A 20,295-nucleotide genomic window follows, 5' to 3' on the forward strand; every position below is an offset into this window, starting at 1 on the left:
CTCCTCCGTCCACAGACTGCTTGCAAATGACACACTGTTCATATGCCTCCATTTCCTGAAAGTGGAAAAAAAAATATGCATGTTGAAAAATATGCACGCACGGTTGAAAACGTGCATGTTTGGAACTGGATCCTAGTCAGGGATGTGCAGATAGTGGGGCGGCTTAGCCCAAATATTCAAAAGAATTGTGCATTTTGTGAAACAAGCACCAAATTTGGCACAAATGTACATTAATATGTTGCGAACATTTTCAGATATTGGGCCACTTGAAATTCCGTAATTTTTTTTTTCAAATTTTTTCAAATTTCGTAATTTCAAATTTTTCGGGTGACACCGTCACAATTTCTGTCTTCGAGGCCGGCCGATAGGCAAAGTGTGACCGGAAGGGACGAGGTTCTCCTGACCACGTGGCCCTCGATCTGGGAAGCGAGAGGCGTTCCATTAGTGGACGCGCCCCTCACGCCCGACTTTTGGGCGGCCCCGGCAGGCCGTTTGTTTTGACGTTCCGTGACAGGCCCCGCACCCCCACCTCCGGGCCGACCGGAAGCTTGTGCTGAGTACATCATACCTGAACAACTCAGTGAGGCAGAACACAGCAGTGCACACCAGGGTGACCCCTTCAGTGCATAAACCAATTAACCTGTCCACTGCAGGGCATATAGAAATGAAGTTATTTTCTGCATATAATAATAATATAAGTTCAGTTCTATATAACAATTTCTGTTATCACCACTACCACTACAACTACCACTACTACAAGCTTTGTCTGGAATTTTGTGGACTAACAGACAAACAGACAAGCTGGGATCAAAACATTACCTCCTTCCACCATTGAGTGTAGAGGTAAACATCATGGAAATTATATCATGCCCTAGATTTAATTCATGCTTACCCATGTATTTGCTTCACTGGTTCACAAGGTCTTTTGCATACATGTAATTCAGACTCTCGTCTTCATTGCTGACCACACAATGTTCGCAACATATTAATGTACATTTGTGCCAAATTTGGTGCTTGTATCACAAAATGCACAATTCTTTTGAATATTTGGGCTAAGCCGCCCCACTATATCGGCCGGCCTCGAAGACCGAAATTGTGACGGTGTCACCCGAAAAATTTGAAATTACGAAATTTGAAAAAATTTGAAAAAAAAAATTACGGAATTTCAAGTGGCCCAATATCTGAAAATGTTCGCAACATATTAATGTACATTTGTGCCAAATTTGGTGCTTGTATCACAAAATGCACAACAGGTTTGCTATGCTGCTACACTAAGAGGATGTTAGAGGGTTCATAACTCAGAAAAGAGCACTGTAGTTGTGGCGTGCGCGGCGTGTTTAAACTAGTTAGCAGAATATGTACAATGTAACATAATGTAATAAATAGCTAGCTAACTATTATAGCTGGAGGAAATTATGGAAAACCCACCTGATGAGGTTAGTATAGCGTACACCGCGATCGATGACACCGGCACAAATGCATGCTCAGGATTGTCCAATCAGCGGACGGCTTGCTGTCGCCTTCGACTGTCCAATCAGCGGACGGCTTGCTGTCGCCTTCGACTGTCCAATCAGCGGACGCTATTATTATATAGATGTTTTTTTGCTTCAAGGAAAAGAAATACAGCATAGTCAAATCTAGCAGAAAGGGCTAAAAATCGGTTTTTTGGTAGGATCATATTTATGCATTTTTCAAAACTTTCCACCCATGCAATTCCTTAACACTTTTTTTTCCTCATTCAGAACATATTGAGGATACAAAATCAGTTGAGTTTGCTTCTGTTGCAATTAGTGTGAGGTTGACCCTTTTTTTTGCGTAAAATGTCTGGACTACAAGGCCATGAAGACCAATGTAAATTTTGGTCCAATGGACCGACAGGCCCACTTGTACTTTTAAAAACGAGAACGGCACTCAGTAGAGCCATCTCAATGGTGAAGAATCACTTAAAAATTCTACGAGCTGGATCCAGATGCAGATCTTCATCAAAATTGAATCGATTCTTCCTTGTCACACACCAAACCGGTCCACCAAGTTTCATCCAAATCCATCCAAAACGTTGAGATATCCTGCTATGTATCGTTTTTGGTGCAATCTCCCAATGGTGACGAATCACTTGAAAAATTCTAGAATCCGGATCCGAATCCGGATCTTCACAAAAATCGAATCATTTCGTTCTTGTCACATTCGCGAAATCTCTGACAAATTTCGTCCGAATCCGTCCACAAGTTTTTGACATATCTTGTTCACAGGCAGACAGGGGTGAAAACATCACCTCCATCCACCTTTCGTGGCGGAGGTAACAATCCTTTTGAGAAAGTTCGTCATAATCATTGTCAACGGGTGGCTCTAAATGGAATTCTCTCTTTTCTTCCTGTGCAGGCTGGAGTTCCTCAAGGCAGTGTTCTGGGCCCTGTGCTTTTTAAGGTCTTCATTCATGTTTCCCTCCGTGGTGTTCGCATTACAGCCTGACCGAATATCGTCGCTTCGTGGCTGCTTTCCGCCGCCGAAATCCAGCGTGGCTTGGGCGATTTTGCCCGTTTGGAAAACACCCAGCGAGGCCTTCATCGGGGCCGAGCGAGCAAGGGCGTGTCGGGACCTGGTTCGCGCCATTGACCGAGTGGTTCGCACCAACCGGAGCTGTTTTCGGATGACGTGCTGATGCCCTTGGACTTCGCGCCAGGCTCTGGGCCGACGTGGTGTGTGGTGCTGATATTTTGAGAGGCTTGATTTAATACCCCAACCTCTCAACTCCACCTCCTTTTCTGCTACCCCGCCGTTATTATTTGCTAGTATTTTTTAGTGAAAGCCCACAATATATTATATCCTTATAGTGGGGCGGCTTAGCCCAAATATTCAAAAGAATTGTGCATTTTGTGATACAAGCACCAAATTTGGCACACTAGTAGACTATCATATTATGAAAAGATCTGGATATTGAGCCATCTCAGATTCAGAGATTTGATTTTTGCAAGATTTGCAGATTTTGCAAGCTGAGATTGCAACGCCAGGGACGGCCGACTCCTTCCTACGAGCTGCCCACGTCACCCGCACAAGAAGAGCTCATCAAATCACTGCAGCGGCACTGCACATCCTGCAACACCGTGCGTATGAACGCCACTGTATGACATATGCTGATGATGCAGAAGACCTGCCTGAGTTCGAAGACTGGTGTCACCAGAGAGAAGACATTCCCAACTTTCAGTACTGGGCAACTGTGCTGGAACTAGAGATGTTGGTACTGGTCTACGTGCGTTCTCTGCGGCAGGCTTCATTCACGACGTACCTTGATGCCCTGACGGAACTGGTCCCATGGTTCCATGCCTTAGACCACACACACTATGCCAGGTGGGTCCCTGTTCACCTGAGGGACACGGTTGCACTCCCAATGAAGCACCCAGATGTAGCCAGAGAATTCAGGGCTGGCAACTTCACTGTACAGAAGACGAAGAAGGTGTTCTCTTCGATCCCAATCGAATCGAAATCTTGCAAAAATCAAATCTCTGAATCTGAGATGGCCCAATATCCAGATCTTTTCATAATATGATAGTCTACTAGTGTACCAAATTTGGTGCTTGTATCACAAAATGCACAACAGGTTTGCTATGCTGCTACACTATTATATATATGTGCACATTATTTTTTTTATGTGCTTATATATATGGACTTCCGCTTCCAGTTCGCTCGAGCAAGGAGGCTTGCTTCGATCTTTCCACAGCATCGAAGTCCTTTCCAAGGGTGTGGTACTGACCGGGCAAACGTGGCGTGGTGCTGACGGGGCCCCCGCAGCCGTGATGCCCCCCCCCCCCGAATTTCCATGTTTTAAACGTTTCCCAGTGTGTACCCTGGATTAGAATAGGTACACCATATCCCTGCGTGTCGTAAGAGACGACTAAGAGGGTTGGCGTCAGGAAGGGCATCCGGCCATAAAAACATTGCCTCAAAAAGAGAACCATGACAATTACAACTACATATGGGCAGGGTACAGCCCAAAGTGGAGATCGGTTTCTGAGGTTTGGGACATGGAATGTAGGGACAATGACAGGGAGATCAGGAGAAGTGGTGGAAGTATTGGTCAGAAGATGAGTAAAGTATGTTGTGTGTATGTTGTGTGTTGAGATGTTGTGTGCAAGAGACGAGATGGAAGGGAAGTGGTGTGAGAATGGTGAAGGGTAGGTAGGGACAGAAATACAAGTTTGTGTGGCAAGGGTGCCTGGAGGGCATGAATGGTGTTGGTGTCCTGTTTTCTGAGGAGTTTGTAGACAGTGTGGTGAGTGTGACTACAGTGAGTGATAGGTTGATGATGGTGAAAATGATGATTGGAAAGCTCTTGGTGAACGTCATCTCGGGATATGCTCCGCAGGTTGGTCGGAGCGATGAAGAGAAGGTCAAGTTCTGGTGTGCGATAGAGAAGCTGATGGAAAACGTGAAAGATGAGGTAGTTGTTGTCATAGGAGGTGACCTAAATGGACATGTGGGAAGGAGTATGGATGGTTTTGAGGGAGTTCATGGGGGTTACGGATATGGTGTGAGAAATGGAGAAGGTGAAAGGATTTTGGAGTTTGCTGATGGAGCTGAGTTGTTGATTTGTAATACTCAGTTCCAGAAAGAGGATAATAAGCTTGTGACATACACGTCAGGTGGGTCGACGACAACCGTTGACTACCTGATGGTGCGTAGGCGAGATAGGGGGCACCTCCGGGACACAAAGGTGATCCCGGGGGAGGAGGCTGTTTCACAGCACCACTTGGTTGTCTGCAACATAAGGGTGAAAGGTGCGAGGAGAGCTCGGCGGGTGAAGTACCAACCGAGAATGAAGGTGTGGAGGTTGAAAGAGGTGACAGTAAGGGAGGCATTAAAAGAGAGGCTGAGTAGGGTAGAGGATGATGTGGTTGAGCTTGAAAGTGGTTGGATGTCAATGAAAGCTAGTCGGTTGGGAGCCGTTGGTGAGGTATGTGGATGGACAAAAGGACCACCGAGGCACTCGGAAACATGGTGGTGGGATGATGAAGTTGGAAAGAGGATTGACGAGAAGAGGAAGAAGTTCAAGGCGTGGCAGAAGGCGAAGGGTACGGGAGCAGAAACAGCAGAGCATGAAAGTTATAAGGCAGCCAAGAAGGCTGCAAAGAAAGAGGTAGCAAAGGCACAGGAGGCATGTAGGAAAATGTTCGGAGAATGCTTGGATTCGGAAGAGGGTCAGAGAGCAGTTTTCAGGATTGCAAAGCAGACAGCGAAAGAGAGGTGTGATGTGATGGGGGTGAGTTGCTTGAAGGATGAAGTGGGACAAATCGTTGTGGACCCAGATGGAATTAAAGGAAGATGGAAAAGATATATGGAAATGCTGTTGAATACAGAGAATGAATGGGATGGCAACATAGAGAGTAACCCAGTTTTAGGACCGGCAGAGAAGATAACTGAGAAGGAAGTTGAGGAAGCGATAAAAGCAATGAAGAGTAGAAAAGCGGGAGGGCCGACGGGAGTTGTGGGAGATATGTTGAAGGCAGCAGGAAGTTGGGGTGCGAAGAGAATGACAGAGATCTGTAATCTGGCGGTGAAAGAAGGCCGCATTCCAGTGGATTGGGAACTGAGTACCCTCGTCCCTCGTCCCTCATACAAGGGGAAAGGTGACCCTCTAGATGGTGGCTCGTACTGAGCGATAAAGTTATTGGAGCATGGAATGAAGGTATTGGAAAGGGTGTTGGAGAGGAGGATAAGGAAGACAGTGAAGATCGACGAAATGCAGTTTGGATTTATGCCAGGAAGAGGAACGACAGACGCGCTTTTTATTGTGAGGCAGTTGCAGGAGAAGTACATGGAGAAGAGGAAGAAGTTGTTTCTTGGGTTTGTTGATCTGGAGAAAGCATTCGATAGGGTTCCACGCAAAGTATTGACATGGGCAATGAGGAAGTTAGGAGGGGAGGAATGGTTGATCAGAGTGGTGATGGCAATGTACAAAAGAGCGTGCACAGCTGTAAGGACGAAGGACGGGAACAGTGGTGAGTTTGAGGTGAAGGTGGGAGTGCATCAGGGGTCGGTACTAAGTCCATTACTATTTGTAGCTGTGATGGAGGTGATGGCTCAGAACGTAAAGGAGGGTTTACCGTGGGAGTTGTTGTATGCAGATGATCTGGTGTTGATTGCGGAAAGTATGGATGGACTGAAGGAAAAGCTGAACAAGTGGAAGGAATGTATGGAGACAAAAGGTCTGAAGGTGAATATCGGAAAGACGAAGGTGATGGCAAGTGGTAAAGCATGTGGTGAGGTGGAAAGAACTGGGAAATGGCCCTGTGCTGTGTGCAGGAAGGGTGTCGGAGTGAACTCCATTCAATGTACAATGTGCGCTGAGGGGGTTCATCAAAAATGTAGTGGTCTGAGAGGGTAAAATGCATGTTGTTGTTGTATTCATGTTTCCCTCTCCCTCCTCCCCTCTTGTCTCCCACTCCATTTATGATATGTTCTATGTGTTGGCTCTTACACGAGCCTCGGCTGAGTATAGAAAATAAAAAAATTCAGTCGCTCAAACTCCTGGGTCTCACTATCAGCCATGAACTTTCTTGGGCAAGCCACATTTTAAAGTTGGCCTCCAAAGCCGGTCATCCACTAGACATCCTGCATTGTACAAAGTCCTTCCATGGCACAGCTGAACTCCAATCCACCTGCAAGGCCTTCATGCACAGCTTAATGGAATACTTCTCTCACCTCTGGGTTGGAGCCCCCTGCCTCACACCTTGCTCAGCCTGATGCCATGGAAACAAAGGCCTTCAAGATTATTGGAATATTCCATGATGAAGTTGAGTCTATCAGTCCATCAGAAGCAGGTCGGTGGTCTCTATCCGCTACCGCCTCTTTTCTGGTCTTTCACCCTCTGTTCTTTCAAGAACATAAACTTTGTTCTTTCCGTACTTTGTCCCCCCTAAGGTTTCTGCAAGGCACATACCATCAATCAACCTCCTTGGGAAACTCCCAAAATCCAGAACCGCTGCTCACCTCCACCAGTTTGTTCCTCTTTCTCCCATCTGTGGATGTGGATTCAACAATCCTCTACAAGAAGTTCTGTCGCTCAAGCTTTTGGGTCTCACTATCTGCCATGATCTTTCTTGGGAAAACCACATTTCCAAGATGGCCTCAAAAGCCAGTCGCCGACTGGGCATCCTCCGTCGTGCGAAGTCCTTCCTTGGCACACCTGAGGTCCTCACCACATACAAGGCTTTCATCCGCAGCTCAATGGCATACTGTTCCCCCCTCTGGGCCAGTGCTCCTGCCTCACACCTCGCTCGGCTTCACGCTATTGAAACCAAAGCTTTCAGAATCATTGGAATCTCCTGCAATGAAGTTAACTCCGAGGGCCTTTCACTCACTCACCGCAGGCAGGTTGGTGGTCTTTCTGTCTTCTACCGACTCCTCTCCAGTCTTGCTCCCCCAGCTCTCTCTGTGTTCTGTCCCCCAATATTCCTTCAGGTCGCACAAGATCTGCCTGCAACCCTCTTATGGTTAAAGTGCCAAAATCTAGGCTCTCTGCTCACCTTCACTCTTTCATTCCCCTTTTCTCCCACCTCTGGAACAAACTCCCCCACTCCCTTCAATCCCACTCCTCCCTCCAGGTCTTTAAAACAGCTGTTCACCACCATCTCTTATCTTCCCCCATCCAAAACCTTGATATTTTCTACCCCCGCTAATTCACCCCAGATACACTTTTTTTTTTTTGAAATTCCAACTTCTTTCCTGGAAGTCCTTGCAGTGTTCATGTTTTATACCTCCCACCTCCCCCCAAGCCCTCCCCCTCCCACATTTCTCCCAATGTCCCTGTTCTCAAATGTTGTGTTTGTGTCCTTCCCCCTCTCTCCCCATGTTGTCGACCGCTCCCTTATTCTTTGTGTTTTATGTGTCGGTTTGACTTTTTTTGTGATTAATGTTAGCTCTTTCACGAGCCTCGATCTTGTATACAAAAAAAAAAAAAAAAATCTGTGGAACCAATTTTCACACTCTCTTCAATCTCATTCTTCCCTCCATGTCTTCAAGACAAATGTTAACAATCTCAGATCATCCCCAATCCAAAAACATTATCTTTTCTATCACACCTCCAAATTTCCTTCCTGATAATTTGCTTCTGTATCCATCTTGTCCACACCATGCATACTCCCATTTCCCTCATTCCTCCCCTCACCCATTATTTGTCCAAGTCTCCCTCTATTTTGTCCTTCAACCCTGTTGTTGGTGTTTTACCCCTCTCTCTCTCTCTCTCTACTGTTTCTTTTGTTCTGTTGCGTCCCGATCCGTTCACCTGGTATACAAAAAAGTGATGCCTTCAAGAAGGGCTGGAGGAGAGGGAGGAACTTGCTCAATGAAGAGGCAGCCAAGTAGCCCTCAGCTCTAGCATGCCTTGACTCAAGAGATCTATGTAAGAGGCAGGCCTTTCAGAAAGGCCTGCCTCTGTTACCACCCGGTGCCATCATGAATCCAAATTTGGCAGAGATGTAGCGTATGTGACAAGGACGAAAAGATTAGATTTTGGTTAAGATCCGGATTCGGCTCTGGCTTGTAGAATTTTTCAAGTGATTCTTCACCATTGGGAGAATCCACCCAAATTGCCTACGATTCCTGTGTGGCAGTTTTCTGCAGATGGTGCTGGGATCAAGAGGTGGATCCAGGTGTTGCCCCTTAAGAAAAGGTGGCTGACCTCTGTCTCCCTATTTCATAAGGGGTTAATTTTCACCACAATTCGGGGTTATCACACGGCTATTGGGGAGGTTCAAAAACGTTTTCCGGGAAATTATTTAGTTTAATCATCGAGCATCATATTATCTAAACTTGCCAGGTTCTTCTTTTTGAAGAGACCTCAATTGAAGCATCTGGTTCCTTCATCGAGTCTGCCTTTGGTTATTCAGGCCTTGGCCCAGGTGCCGTGCGAACCTTTAGAGGATGCCTTTTTGCACAGCATCTGTCGGAAATGTGGCGACTGGCCACAAGTGAGAACCTATCTCGTGGCTATATCCTCAGGCTATATCCTCCTCCCCCCAAGCCCTCTCCCTCCCACGGATCTTCTGTTGTCCCTGTTCTCTGCTGTTGTACTTGTGTGCTTCCCCCTCTCTCCCCATCTTGTCTCCCACTCCCTTTATTGTATGCTTTGTGTGTCCATTTGTCCTTTTTGTGATTGACGTTAGCTCTTTCACACAGCAATAATCAAACTCTCACCATGGCCAGTAGCTATATTCAGTTTGAGACAAGGTCTATAAGGATGATCCCTCGTGCCAATTTATGGGCTAAAATCCAAATCCAATCCAAGGGCAGGTCACAGCCTCACTGGAGGTGGTCAAGCCAAACCAGAAATCTGCCTCAACTGAAAGAAAAAAAAACAAAGAAAAAAAAACAAAAAAAAACTGCATTTTATTTTGACTCTGCAGAGCACCTGCAGGTATCGCTACAACTCTATCAATAATGTAGTTTATTGACACCACATAATGTAGTTTCTTGTGATAGTGTCCCATTGGATTGTATCATCAATCCAAGCAGCTGGTAATGGTGTCCTCGTCACTGAAAAATTAACTACTTGAAGTGTATCGAGCCCCTATGGGGGCTCCCTCCTGTTGATTGGATTCGAGTTGAGTATATACTTGGTATATATAATGCCTGGTGTTGGCTTAGCGGTTAGGGTGTCGGCTTGGGATCCTAGGATCCTGGGTTTGAATCCCGGTCGATCGCTGAATTAACACCAGGGGGGGTTGACTCAGTCTGTCACCCTTCCGAGGTCGGCAAATTGAGTACCAGTTCACTGGTAATTCCCTGTGCGTTGCAAGAGGCGAACAACAGGGTTGGCGGCAGGAAGGGCATCCGGCCGTAAAACATTGCTTCAAAAAGGGGACCACGGTGCCCGAAAAAGGCCAACCCCCGCTCTGTGGGGAGAAATGGCCTCTAAAGGTGGTTCTTCTATATACTTGGTATATACAGTACTTCTTGTTGGAGGGAATATACTTAGAGGTTAAAATGAACATCTCTGCGAGATCTCTCGGTTTCCGGTGAGACAGCCGAGTCTATTAAGCCCAACTTCGTTTTTTCCTTTGTTTTTGAAATTTCTATTTCTAAGTGCTCACTTTAAGTGAGCAGGCGTGGCCAAAAATATTGCACTTTTTTTTGCATATTGCACTTTGCACTATTGGCCAACCTCCCTGGACTGCAAGAGAAAACGTCATCGAAGATTGCAGCGAAGGATTGTTCGAATGGTGGAGAAAGCACCTCGATCAACTGCCAAACAGATTCAAGCTCACCTTCAGACACAAGGTACGACAGTTTCAACTCGCACCATCCGTTGCCATCTGAATGAAAGGGGGTTCCATGGTAGGAGACCCAGGAGGACCCCACTGCTGAGAGAGAGACATAAGCAAGCCCAACTGGAGTTTTCCAAAACACACATGAACAAGCCAATATCCTTCTGGGAGAATGTCCTGTGGACATATGAGACCAAATTCGAGCTTTTTGGTAAAGCACATCATCTCTATGTTTACAGAAAACAAAATGAAGTCTTCAAAGAAAAGAACACCTGCCCTACAGTCAAACATGGAGAAGGTTCAGTGATGTTGTGGGTTGCTGTGCTGCCTCTGGCGCTGGGTACCTTGAATGTGTGCATGGCATCATGAAATCAGGAGATTACCAAGGAATTTTGGAACACAATGTTCAACCCAGTGTCAGAAAGCTGGGTCTCCGTCAAAGGTCATGGGTCTTGCAGCAGGACAATGACCCCAAACACACTTCAAAAAGCACCCAGGAATGGTTCAAGACAAAACGCTGGACTGTTCTGAAGTCCAGATCTAAATCCCATTGAACACCTGTGGGGAGATCTGATAAGAGCAGTTGGGAGAAGGCACCCTTCAAATCTGGGAGAATGGGAGTAGTTTGCACGAGAGGAGTGGGCCAAACTGCCAGTACAGAAGTGTTGGAAGCTCATTCATGGCTATAGGTAGCACTTGACTGCAGTTATTTTGTCTAAAGTCTGTGCTACCAAAGATTAAATCCAGGGTGTCAATAATTTTGTCAATGCCATTTCCTTTTATTTTCTGATTTAAAAGGACTAGGGCATGCCCGTACTATATATATATCTAAAATTATATCCCCCCCCTCTATTTACATGAAATGGTTTGGTCCATGAAATGTTTTGGTCCATTCGCAACGCCAAAGCGAACGGCGAACGCTTTACATGAAATGGTTTGGTCCATGAAATGTTTTGGTCCATTCGCAACGCCAAAGCGAACGGCGAACGGCTTGCGAGTACAGTGACAATCCCCCCCCCCCCTCTATTTACATGAAATGGTTTTAATTAGTTTTAAAACATAGTTTAACGCCAACATATGGCATGCCCGTACCTGTACTATCCGTAATGGCGCACGCTCTCACAGGAGCTCCGGAAGGTCGCATATCGCAGGAAAGCGAAAGAATCGCAAATTAGTTTTAATTAGTTTTAAAACATAGTTTAACGCCAACATAGCGCCAACATAGTTTGCCGACGGGAAATAAATGAATACGCTCTCAAATGTGCCATCCGAGGCAGAGTCTGTTCGCCACGTTCGGCACACGTGATAGCTCGCTGCTCTCTGATTGGTTGAATCGTTTTTTGGACATAGCTCGGTAACTACTTCTGCGATTAATTTAAAACCTTGAAAAGGCACATCCTCGGGTCCCCAGCAATATACCTGGCAAGTTTCAAGTATATCGGACCGGTAGTTGTCGAGAAACAGCGGTCACAGACAAACATACAAACATACAAACAAACATACACACAGAGATTAGTGGAATTATAGATAGATATATTATGTTCTGAATCAAAAACAAAGGTTTGGTAATATTAACAGTGAAATAAAGAATTGTGGATACCAAATCGTTTTGTTAATTTAAACTTATATTTTATAGAAAATTGTGAGTTATTTGAAAAAAGTGCAAGGGTGCCAATATTTTTGGCCACGACTGTCGACGGCAGGAGAGAAATTTACACTTCCTGGGCTCGGATCCTGGCTGCCCTTGATGATATCTTAAGTCTCCCTCTATTAATCACTGATCATTACAATCTATGAAGTTGAAGTGCAGATCTGTGACATTGGTGGACCAGAGTTAGAAAGGAGGAGGAGGCACAAACAGGCGAACAATGGTGGAGGGGAGCAGTGACCGAGTGGGCAGGGACATTTTTCTTTTTAATGCTGGCTGCCCTGATCACATTTCTGCAAACCAAATTCACCAGTTAAACGTTAGACTGAACTGAACTGAACTTACTTAAATAATTGGAGGAATTTTTGTAATTCACAAGCAAACATATTTCACTATAGCAATTGCATTGGAGATAAATACTGTGGCAACAACCAATAGTTACTTGAAACTACTGCATATAGTTTAAAAAAATTATTTGTCAGAGATGCTCTTACTAATCCAAAGCATCTGTAAGGAAGACATGTTAATACACATTATCTCTTTGACCGACTCCTATCTGGCCTAGCTCCCCCAGCTCTATCTGTGCTCTGTCCCCCAAATATTCCTACAGGTCGCACAAGATCTGCCAGAAACCTTCTTCTGGTGAAATTGCCAAAATCAAGACTCTCTGCTCACCTTCATTCCTCTTTACTCCCACATCTGAAACAAACTCCCCCACTCCCTTCAATCCCACTCCTCCCTCCATGTCTTCAAAACAGCTGTTCACCACAATCTCTTATCTTCCCCCATCCAAAACCTTGATCTCTTCTACCCCCATTAATTCACCCCAGATCCACTGTATTTTTTTAAATCCCGACTTCTTTCTTTCCTGAAAGTTGTAGCAGTGTCCAAGTGTTTTATACCTTTCCCACCCCCCTACCCTGCCTTCCCATGCCTCCTCCCCCCAAGCCCTCTCTCCCTCCCACGGATCTTCTGTTGTCCCTGTTCTCTGCTGTTGTACTTGTGTGCTTCCCCCTCTCTCCCCATCTTGTCTCCCACTCCCTTTATTGTATGCTTTGTGTGTCCATTTGTCCTTTTTGTGATTGACGTTAGCTCTTTCACAAGCCTCGATCTTGTATACAAGGGGGAGGGGGGGTGGGGAGGAAAAAAAAACAACCCACACATCCCATGCCTTGGAACACATACTGAAATGCATTGACGCATCAAGCAGGACTGCTTCATCCGCCCAGGACCCCCAAACTTCTTCATATCCTTGCAGAAGTTGCAGGAACCACATTCCGTTCGCATGCATGCATCACAGCGCCGACAGCGTGTGCGCCGATGCTTCCCAAACCCGCTGGCTACAGAAATGGCTGTGGATGCCCTTCCATCAGAAATGGCTGTGGATGCCCTTCCATCAGAAATGGCTGTGGATGCCCTTCCATCAGAAATGGCTGTGGATGAAAGATGACTGGACTTGGAGGTGGCTGCAGTGTGCAACATCGTTAAGGTCTTAGGCTGAGGGTGAAAAGAACAAACGAGATAGTTAAAGGATCAAGTAAAGTACCAACATGATGAAATGTCATTTCATAGTTACTCATCTACTATATAAGAGAGCCGTTGGTCTGTGTGTCACCATTTTTCTTAGAGATGGCTGAACGGATCTTCGTAAAACTTTCGGAGGTTCATCAGTGAGTGCCTGGGAGTTTGAGAGAGATTTGAGAGTGAGATTTGATTTTTAGGCAAAAAAAATAAAAAAATAAAAGTTGTTTTTTTTGGATTCAAAAAGAAAAAGAAAAAAAAAGGCGCTCTATACTGCCCAAGCCTTTTTGATTAATGACAGTTATATACAAGTACACATTCACATAAATAAATACAAAACAATCACCAGACATTTGAACACAAATAATAAAACAATTCCGGAAGCGGTCGCATTTGGTGGTAAGGCTTCTTCTTCTTCCTGAACGTCATCATACTTAACTCAGAAATGTGATGAACGCCACATTCTGCAGCATACATTCAACGAAAAGGTAAAATGACGATTTGACATTTGTGATGGATTCTGATTTAGATTAATTTGCTTTTCCAATATATTTGCCCTCATTTCAAATATGTTAATGTTTCTTTTTCACTTGAGCAATGCAGTGTACTCCAGCAGTAAACGCTATATACTTTACTCGGGGTACAAATAAAAATACAACTTTATCTGGGGCTGCGGCCTCATGCGGAGGTGTGGGGGATGGGGAGAGGGGCATAAATTCTCTATGTAAATGTGTACCTTGTAGTGCCACCTGGTGATGGTGGCAGAGGGTATTACAATTTCCTTTTTTACCTGCACAACACTGAGGTTAAAGCACTCTTTGCATGGGAAAAATTTTCCTCCTTCCCTTCCGCCCTCCCCCAAAACGGAGGGGCCTGTCAAAGCCCCCCTCCCCCCTCAACAGATGTATGTCGTACATCTTTCCCCTCCCTCTCCCCTCACCTCCCCCTTCCACTCCACCCCCTTCCTTCCTCACCCCTCCCTCTCCTGCTCCCCCTCCTCACCCGGCAATGCCAGGTACCTCCTGCTAGTCAGTTATAAAACAATCCCGATCACTAGCCCCAATCCTCTCCACACCCCCCCCCCCTCCCCCCACAAAATCCCAGCCTGTGGATAACACTTGCACCACCCCAAGCAGTATTTCTGTGCATTTATGTTACCCTGGGCAATCGAGGTGGGCAGGAGACGATGGGCACCCCAGTGATGGCTGTTTGGGGGTTGTCATGAGAATGGTCCGTCAACATCACCTGCAGAGACAAAACACTATACTCATGATGAAAGAATTGTTTCATGCCTTGGTGGAGTCACATCTTGCCAAAACTGCCATTCTTGTGTGCTTCTAGCAGAAGGTACAATATTGAGTGCATTGAGATACTTATCATTGAGATGAGATACTTATCTGCCTGTCCTATCTACAATCTCATGGTATCCTGACACAAAAATAGAGCGTTGAGTCTAAACAATACCCAAACGGGTCGTGCCATCTGATTAACTATTTCATCAATCAGGCCAGATAAACATACTTGGATGCAGATAACATACTGTAGGTTGTGGGAAATACACTTGTCAAAAGGTAAAAGAGGGTGGTGAGGAGGTGGGGGGGAGTGGACGGCGAAGTGGGTCGGGCTTTCATCCCAGGATTCATACCCGGACTTCATGAAGAAGAGCCTCAGACTTCACAATGCCTTTGGGCACACATTGTTTGTTCTCCGGCAGTGCCTCCAAGCGTGCCAGCAGGGAACGCAGGCCAGTCAGCTCAAATGGAGTCATGGTCAGTGCACCCTCAACTTTCTCTTCCTTTACCGCAGTTGTTCTACCATTCTGTCCATCGTCATCTTCATCTGTACACACACACAGGTAAACATAATATAATGAACATGCATTCAGTCACTGGCGAAGATTGCCCGCCGGCATGGGTGTGGGAAGGGAAAAAGGGTTTGGCTGCTCACGGGGGTGGGTCGAAGTTTTGAGGTGGGAAAGAATGGGGCAGGTGTTTGAGAGCTTTCAGATGCTTACAGGGCAGGAGGCGGGCATCGGGCCGACGAGGGGGGGGGGGGGGTGTGAAGGCCTGGGTCACCGGCTGGGGGGGGGGGGGGGGACAGTGTTGGCCCACTCGGTTGCCAGTGTTTTGAGGTTTGTCTTTGTTACAATCTCTCCCTTCTTTTCTGATATACCATACCCTGTCACAGAGTGTCGATGCCACTGAAGCAGCTTCTTCAGCAAGGGTTATACTGGGTCGTTTGCCATTGCCACCCCAGCTGTAGTTTGGGCAGGAATTTGGCCAAGGTGTCGGCAATAACTAGCCTCCTCTTTGCAAAGGACACCATGGCATCTTTAATGTCCACCAACTAATGCTGGCAGGTGAGACACCCAGGTTAACATCAATTTGAGGGACGGCATACATTGACGAATCACTCTACCTGTGAAACACTGGGATGACTTTATAGCTGGGCTGAGAGTCAAACCCAGACTAGACAGCTTAGAGGTGAGTGTGCGTACCTTTAAGCCTTCTCGTCAGCCCCCTCATTGTTATGATGTACAGTCGTGGCCAAAAATATTGGCATCCTTTGCACTTTTTTTCAAATAACTCTCACTTTTCTCCAAAAATAAGTTTAAATTGACAAAACGATTTGGTCTCCATAATTTTTTTCACTGTTAATATTACCAAACCTTTGTTTTTGATTCAGAACTTAATATACCCTTTTAAATCAGAAAATAAAAAGAAATGGCATTAGCAAAATAATTGACCCCCTTGACTTAATATTTGGTAACACACACAGTCTTTGGACAAAATAACTGCAGCCAAGCACTTCCTATAGCCATGAATGAGCTTCCTTCACCTCTCTGCTGGCAGTTTGGCCCACTCTTCTTGTGCAAACTGCTTCAGTTCTCCCAGATTTGAAGGGTGTCTTCTCCCAACTGCTGTTTTCAAATCTCCCCACAGGTGTTCAATAGGATTTAGATCCGGACTCATTGCTGGCCACTTCAGAACAGTCCAGCGTTTTGTCGAACCATTCCTGGGTGCTTTTTGAAGTGCGTTTGGGTGTCATTGTCCTGCTGCAAGACCCATGACCTTCAACGGAGACCCAGCTTTCTGACACTGGGTTGAACATTGCAGCACAGCAACCCCAAAACATCACGGAACCTCCTCCATGTTTGACTGCAGGGAAGGTGTTCTTTTATTTGAAGGCTTGATTTTGTTTTCTGTAAACATAGAGATGATGTGCTTTACCAAAAAGCTTTACCAAACTTGGTCTCATGTGTCCACAGGACATTCTCCCAGAAGGATTTTGGCTTGTTCAGGTGTGTTTTGGCAAACTCCAGTTGGGCTTTCTTTGCAGTGGGGTCCTCCTGGGTCTCATACCATAAAACCCCCTTTCATAGAGTTGGCGACAGATGGTGTGAGTTGAAACTGTCGTACCTTGTGTCTGAAGGTGAGCTTGAATCTGTTTGGCAGTTGACGAGGTGCTTTCTCCACCATTCAAACAATTCTTCGCTGCAATCTTCGATCAAGTTTTCTCTTGCGGCCACGTCCAGGGAGGTTGGCTACAGTGCCCATGGGCCTTAAACTTCCTGACAACATTGCGTATGGTGGACACAGGAACATCAAGGTCTCTGGAGATGGACTTGTCACCTTGAGATTGTCCATGCTTGTCTACAATCATGTGTCTGACCTCCTCAGACAATTCTCTGGTTTTCTTTCTTTTCTCTTTGCTCATTGCGCAGCAGAATGACTCCTTTTCTCGATTCAAACTGGTTGAACGAGTGATTTTTACATTTCAGGCACCTGCAACTCACCACATGCGGGTTCATTTCCAAAGTAAACGAGAATCACCTCCTTGAAATCTAATTATTTCTAACTTCTAAAATGTGCCAATAATATTGTCCAGGCTATTTTAGAATTTCTGTGTGGAATAAGCTATGATTTAGTAAGTTGTTCCGCTTTTTTGTTTTGTTTCTCTGAAAACCAAAGAAATACATATGTGGATACCAAAGGATTTTTTAATTTCAACAATTTTCTGAAAGAAATGGTACATTATTTGAAAAAAGTGCAAGGGCGCCAATATTTTTGGCCACGACTGTACTTCAATGCCCAAACTAAAAAGCACTTGACCTTTATCTATTTGACATAATCTGCAGCATGTTGTGCATTTTAGGTTACCAGCTTAAAATATAAAGAAAACAGGTTGTATTTAAAGGGCTTATTGGCTCTAAATATCATGAAATAAAGCACAGACCAAAAATGAAACCCACCATACAAGTGCAAAGCTGGTTTTAGCTCTAGGTGTGATCGACCCGTCATGCTGTATACATAACGCTCCAGGACATACCACGCCATCTCAAAATAAAATGGGTACCGGAACTTGGCAGGCACCTGAAAGATGAGAAAAATTAAACACCTCTCATTTTTCTTTATTTATAAAATAAAATGTTGGATAGGAAGGAAAATTGTGCTTGCTAATTCTACAATATACCAATACATCCACCACTTAAATTGATCTGCACATCACCTTCAACACAGTCCGCTATCCTCCCAACCACCAATAAAAGTTCAGGTTCATACATGCGTTTTGTCCTCCAGTTCATGGATGGCAAGCTGCATGGGGATGTTAAAGCTGTGAAGGAAGTTTCCACCAAACACAAGAGCATCCTCTGGGGTGTACACCGCATGCAGCCAGCCTGTTCAATTACAGACATGTCCATTAAAAGTATTCAACAACAACAACAAAAAAACCTTTCTGCAGAATAATTTGCTTTGTTGTAACATTTTGATGATCAAGCAACACAATCCTTGTCCAAATGTCTCCATCCCACACAGACTCTTTTCAGATCAGTAACTCACCAGAAGGTATAAGGAAAGTGAATCCTTGTTGGAGGTGGATTCGTTGGCAGGCATCAGCCCGGTCTGCCAAGAAGATGTCCCCTTGTTTACCAGATAGCACCCAACCCTCGTACACCTCCAGATTCCGTGGAGATGGCGGAACCAACCAAAACACCTGAAAAAGTAAAACTGTAAAGTTCTTGATTCCACAAAGTACAAACTGCACATGACTGTGCATGAGAAGCAAAGACGGCAACACACTGACAATGTGCTGAAATACTCAATGACAGTTAGGGAGAAGTCAAATTTTAGGTCGGTGAAAACAAGCAAATCCTTGTGCAGATTTTAAAGATTTTCCAGATACACGATCAGATAAAGTTACGCAGGTAACAAAATGTATGAGGATAAAACACAGAGGCTGTATCCAGGCATACGTGTTGCCAATACTACTGTCACCTCACAATCGGCTGAACTCTACTGATGAGCTCAAACGCTCCTTGCACCTAAGCTTGACCTGGAATGCCCTAAGAATTATAGGCATGGGTTACAGCATGGGGGTTTTCCTTGCATACATCACATTTGCTCTATGTTAATAAATGCAATGGCAGGAAATAAAGAAAGCATCACATGCACCAATTCATGCATGCAATTATTTGAATATGAGTAATAAATAAACACAGGCAGAGTGTATGTAATACAAAGAAGAGATTCATAACTCTCTTCCCTGAGCCAAAGGAACAACTTCCAAATGGGCCCCGATAAAAGACAGCAAAATCTACACGAGCCAAATAACCCGATCCTAAATGTACAAACGTTAGTAACACACGGAGAAAAGGAGCAACTGAACCAAAAACCAGAAAGTGAGGGATGGATAAAACAACAGGAGATAAGAATCGGGAGTGGTGATGAGGACTGACTTTTGTGTTGGATGCTCCGCATGACCTATTCCCAGCAGAGACTCGGGCCCAGCAGCCCATCGACAGACTCAAGCAGACAGTGAAACATGCATTGCAGGCAAAGGTATTAGACAATGTAAGGCAGAGGTGAAGGCCTAGGATGTGTTGCAAAGCATACCAACTCCATGACTGACAAATTGCCACACAGTGCCCTCTGGTGGTATTCATAGCTGTGCGAAGGGAAAGGTGTGCCCCTTTCCACAGCCCAATCCCTCAGCCAATTCTGAGCATGTTGGCTAGAATGGCAACGAGGGACTGTGTCAACGTACACACGATTGATCGGTATGGAGAGGAAGGGTTAAGTAAAGGGGAGAGGGGTGGTAGATTGTACAAATGAAATGGAGGGGGAGCAGGACCCTGGATATCAGGAACGTCTGTGGTTTTCTGTACTAGTTTTGTTACAATGACCCTGTGAAATAATAAACTAGAACAGCACTCGGTGGGGCGCATACCTTTGCCAGGCTGAACAGTTTATGTTTTGTATCCCACCGATAGGCTGGATCTGCATCCGGATCTTCACCAAAATCTATTCAATTTGTCCTCGTCACACAACCAACCTGTCTACCAAATTTAGTCCAAATCCACCCATTACTTTTTTGAGATATCCTGCAGAAAGACAGACAGACAGACAGGGGTGAAAACATAACCTCTGTCCACCTTTGGTGGCAGAGGTAACCAGGCTTTGTGCACATGTAAACCTGTTCCAAACATGGACATAGCCTGACACACATACATTTCCATTATTAATTTTTTTTAAAGTAGATTTTTTTTATTATTATTTTTATACATAATCGAGGCTCGTGAAAGAGCTAAAATGGGTAGATGGCTGGGTTCATCAAAGTAAACGTCTGATTTGATGAGCAAGCAAGGAGTATCTTGTCGGGGGGGTTTGGGGGCCGCCTCGGCCCCCTGGAAGCTCTGGGAGCTCTCCGAGGCAATCTGAGCATACTAAGATACAGTATGTAAATTCAGTTATTCTGGGGGGTAACCAATGAAAGGATCTTTTTGTCTGATTTCTTGCACAAATTTGTTCAGTGAGCAGTTTTCAATCATGATCACCGATTTAAGATTACCCTCAAGAATAAGAATAC

The 20,295-nt window shown here is 45.2% G+C and overlaps 2 protein-coding genes across 4 annotated transcripts in view; both read right to left on the reverse strand.

The window, feature by feature from the left end:
• Positions 1 to 20,295, reverse strand: part of LOC144891816 (uncharacterized) — a 1,036,251-nt gene that overhangs the window by 552,885 nt on the left and 463,071 nt on the right. The window lies entirely within an intron of this gene.
• KDM2A (lysine demethylase 2A) overlaps positions 1 to 20,295 on the reverse strand; it is a 73,957-nt gene that overhangs the window by 41,031 nt on the left and 12,631 nt on the right. For 2 of the 3 annotated variants that reach the window (XM_068104140.2, XM_068104137.2), the window contains exons 8-14: positions 18,270 to 18,423; positions 17,991 to 18,106; positions 17,681 to 17,801; positions 15,074 to 15,267; positions 14,587 to 14,673; positions 13,523 to 13,585; positions 13,093 to 13,404 (exon numbers count right to left, since the gene is read on the reverse strand). In XM_068104140.2, coding sequence (XP_067960241.2) covers positions 13,093 to 13,404; positions 13,523 to 13,585; positions 14,587 to 14,673; positions 15,074 to 15,267; positions 17,681 to 17,801; positions 17,991 to 18,106; positions 18,270 to 18,423 — 1,047 coding nt within the window. The remainder of the gene's footprint in view (positions 1 to 13,092; positions 13,405 to 13,522; positions 13,586 to 14,586; positions 14,674 to 15,073; positions 15,268 to 17,680; positions 17,802 to 17,990; positions 18,107 to 18,269; positions 18,424 to 20,295) is intronic. The other variant, XM_068104138.2, reaches the window with a different exon arrangement.

Source organism: Myxine glutinosa, chromosome 4 (genome assembly GCF_964187855.1).
Source record: "Myxine glutinosa chromosome 4, kmMyxGlut1.1, whole genome shotgun sequence".
Taxonomy (NCBI): domain Eukaryota; kingdom Metazoa; phylum Chordata; class Myxini; order Myxiniformes; family Myxinidae; genus Myxine; species Myxine glutinosa.